Source organism: Propithecus coquereli, unplaced genomic scaffold (assembly GCF_000956105.1).
Source record: "Propithecus coquereli isolate 6110/MARCELLA unplaced genomic scaffold, Pcoq_1.0 Scaffold531, whole genome shotgun sequence".
In the NCBI taxonomy this organism is placed as follows: Eukaryota; Metazoa; Chordata; class Mammalia; order Primates; family Indriidae; genus Propithecus; species Propithecus coquereli.
Genome location: NW_012151186.1, coordinates 221,672 through 224,976, shown reverse-complemented (window position 1 = coordinate 224,976; position 3,305 = coordinate 221,672). Strand labels below are relative to the sequence as shown.

Below are 3,305 nucleotides of genomic sequence, written 5' to 3'. Positions count from 1 at the left end.
GGGATGCAGAGCGCTCCGCCCCCGCCGCAGCTCGTCCCCCGCGCGTCCCTCCCACGCGCGCTCCGCCCCCGCCCGCCTTCCGTTCCGCTCCCGGTGAAGACCCGGAGAAGCGCCACACACTGGTGCTGGCAGGGCCCGCCGCACAGAGACGCCCAACTCTCGCGAGAACTCGTCCGGACGCGCCCGAACCTTCTTTGACGCCGTGGATGACCAGAGGAAGTTCCGGAGAGCCGCAGCGCGCAGGCGCGAAACGCCAGCCTCGCGCCAGCGCGCCGTAAGTGCGCAGGCGCGCCCGCCGCTCTCTTTTCTGCTCTTCCTTCTCCCTCTTTCCAGACGTCAGCGGCCGTTGGGTCCTATGTCGCGCCGGGCCCTCCGGAGGCTGAGGGGGGAACAGCGCGGCCAGGAGCCCCTCGGGCCCGGCGCTCTGCAGTTTGACCTCCGTGATGACGATGACGCGGAAGAAGAAGGGCCAAAACGGGGGTCTGGTGGCGGACGCCCCGGGTGCGCAGGAAAGGAGGGCGTCCGCGTCAACAACCGGTTCGAACTGGTGAGGAACCGGGGGCCGCGGGTTGGAGGGGGGTGCGAGGTGGGTCTGCGCGGGGTGGGCCGTGACGTCATGGGCTGGCGGGGGGCGAGAGTCGAGTCTGGACTCCGGCGGAGTGGGCGGGGCCTGATGTCAGATGGGGCGGGGCGACGCGGGTCTGGGCTGCAGCGGGAGGGGCGGGGCGACGGAAATGGGCGGGGCCCAGTAAGGCTTGGATGTGGGGAGGGCGGGGCCCAGTGATGGGCGGGGCTGATTTGGGGCGGGGCTCTGGCAGAGTGGGCGGGTCCCCACGTCTCTGGGTCCGGAGGGGTCTTCCTTTGGTTCTAAGCTGGAGCATCTTGTAAGACAGGCACTTGCGGGTCCTCAGCACCCATGCTAGTTTGATCCTCCAGCATCCCTGCTTAGCCTAGGACCGCGCCTTGCTCCTCACAGCACCCACTGCAGGTGTCTGCACGGAGAATAACGCAGTAAATGCCATTCTGGGTCCTGTGATGTTTTCTCCTTGTCACTGTCCTTAGTCTGCAACTTTTCACCTGTGTGAATTATCTGATTCTGGTTTCTCCGACCTCCCCGTGCGAGCAGGTGACACATCTGTTCTGCTCACCTTGTATCCCAGCACAGCGTGATGAGTCGGGCCAAAGGGATTCCTGCTCGGGCCCTGCTGCCTGCACGCGCCCTCCTGATTTCTGATGGGATGTTCATCTCCCCCACTCAGACCTCGTCCCTCTCTCCCCTTTGCTGTCTCCCAGACATCTCAAACTCCATGTGTCCCGACGCTAGCTAACCTTACTGTCTCTGTTGGGAGCCTCTGCATCGTTCCTGTGGCCAGGGCCAGCCGCCTGGAGGGCATCCTGGTCTCTCGCACACCCCGCGTGCAGAGCAGACCGTAGGGAAGCCCTGCAGTGGCGCTCCAGGTACATGGGGAGTGTGACTGTCCCTCACACTCCGCCTCTGCTCTCGTTCCCACACAGTCTGTTCCGAACACACGTTGATCGCAGCCTCCCTTCCCCAGCTTGCCCAGTCTGCCCGGCAGCCCTCCCGTCCCGTCCTTCCTGACCTTGCTCGCGCTGCTCCAGCCGCACTGACCGGCCTGTGCCCCCTCTGCCTGGGTGCCCTTTGTTCAGGTGCCACCTCACAGCCCTGCCTTCCCTGTCCACCTGATGTAAATCAAAGTCACCTCGACCCTCCATCTCCTTTATTCTGGTCTTTTTTCCTGGTAATTAGCACCAAACATACTGTGTGAACTACGTATTTATTCTTTTCACTTTGTATTGCTTCTCTCCCACTGCTGGAACGCGAGCTTCATGAAAACAGGCACCTTACTGTTCACCGATGTGGCCCCACCAGCCAGAGCAGTGTCTGGCACCCGCACTTCTACACCCAGTGACTTCCTGGGTCCGTGCTGCCTTCAGGGAGACCACCGGTTACTACCTGTGGTCAGAGTGTGTGTCTGTGGACTGTGGAGTCAGAAAGACCTAGGTTTGAATCCCAGCGCTCCCTCTTCGTAGTTGCGAGAACTTGGATAAGATCTGCAAGATAAGCTTTGGTTTCCGTATTTCTGGGGGAGGTTATTACTTGCGGGGTTGTCGTGATGCTACTGATGTGTGTAATGTTTAGCACAGACTAGGCACATAGTTAGCACTCAACAAATGTTGATATTATATAATGTTGAAAAAAAGTGAAGGGAACAAAAGAACTTCACTAGGAACAAGCCCCCAAAGTGGTTCGGGGTCCGAGGTGCTCTCCTGGGAGGGCCGCGGAGCACAGACTGGCTGCTGCCGTCATCTTGAGCTACTTCATAGCCGAGACTGTCGTTCTTGTTGCTGGACTTCGGGGGAGTTTCTTTGGCTTTAGATTAGAACCATGTTTCCCATTTCAGTCAGAGTGCGTTTTAGTAATCAACTTTATTGAAATATAATTTATACATAATGAAATACACCCTTTTCAAGTGTATGGTTTGAGTTTGGACAAGTGTATACAGCAATGTAACTACCCCCCGAGTGGTAAAGGTTTTCCATCCCTGTTTCTACTCTGCGACTCAGTCCTGGGCAGCCACTGAGCCACTGGTCTGCTTTTTATCCCTGTATATTAGTTGTGCCTGTTCTAGAATTTCATACACATGGAATCACACAAGAATGTGCTCCTTTGTGTCTGGCCTCTTGCTAGTGTATGCTTTTGATACTTACTCGTGGTATAGGTGTTCGTGGCTTGTTCCTTTTCATTGCTGAGTAGTAGTATATCGTATGGACATACCGCAGTTTTTCTGTCTGTTCACGTTTAGGTGGATATCTGGGTTGTTTTCCAGTTTGGAGCTATTATGAACAAAGCTATGTGACCATTTGTCTGCAAGTCTTTTGTGGACATGTGTTTTCATTTCGCTTGGTTGAATACCTAGGAGTAGAACTGCTGGATCATAGAGCAGGTATATTTTAACTTGATAAGAGATTGCCGGACAGTTCGAGGTGGTTGTAGCATTTTGCGCCCCATCAGCAGTGTGTGAGTGTTCAGTTGCTCTGGGTCCTTGCCATTAGTTGGGGGTGTCAGTTTTTTTACAGTCATTCTTTAGATGTGTAGAGGCAAATGGTTTTAATTTGCATTTCCGTGAAGAAGTTGAACATCTTTTCATGTACTTATTAGCCATTTGTTTATCTTTTGTGAAGTCTCTGTTCACATTTTTTTGCCCGTTTTCTGTGGGATTGTTTGTCTTTTCTTTTTTTTTTTTAAGAGCCAGGGATCTCTCTATGATACCCAGGCTAGTCTC

The 3,305-nt window shown here is 55.0% G+C and overlaps 1 protein-coding gene across 1 annotated transcript in view; it reads left to right on the top strand.

Moving 5' to 3' along the window:
- Positions 1-252: 252 nt before the first annotated feature.
- The window catches only part of TCF25 (transcription factor 25 (basic helix-loop-helix)), a 34,019-nt gene continuing 30,966 nt past the window's right edge, over positions 253-3,305 (top strand). Inside the window, exon 1 of the mRNA XM_012657158.1 lies at positions 253-547. Coding sequence (XP_012512612.1) covers positions 356-547 — 192 coding nt within the window. The 5' untranslated portion in view covers positions 253-355. The remainder of the gene's footprint in view (positions 548-3,305) is intronic.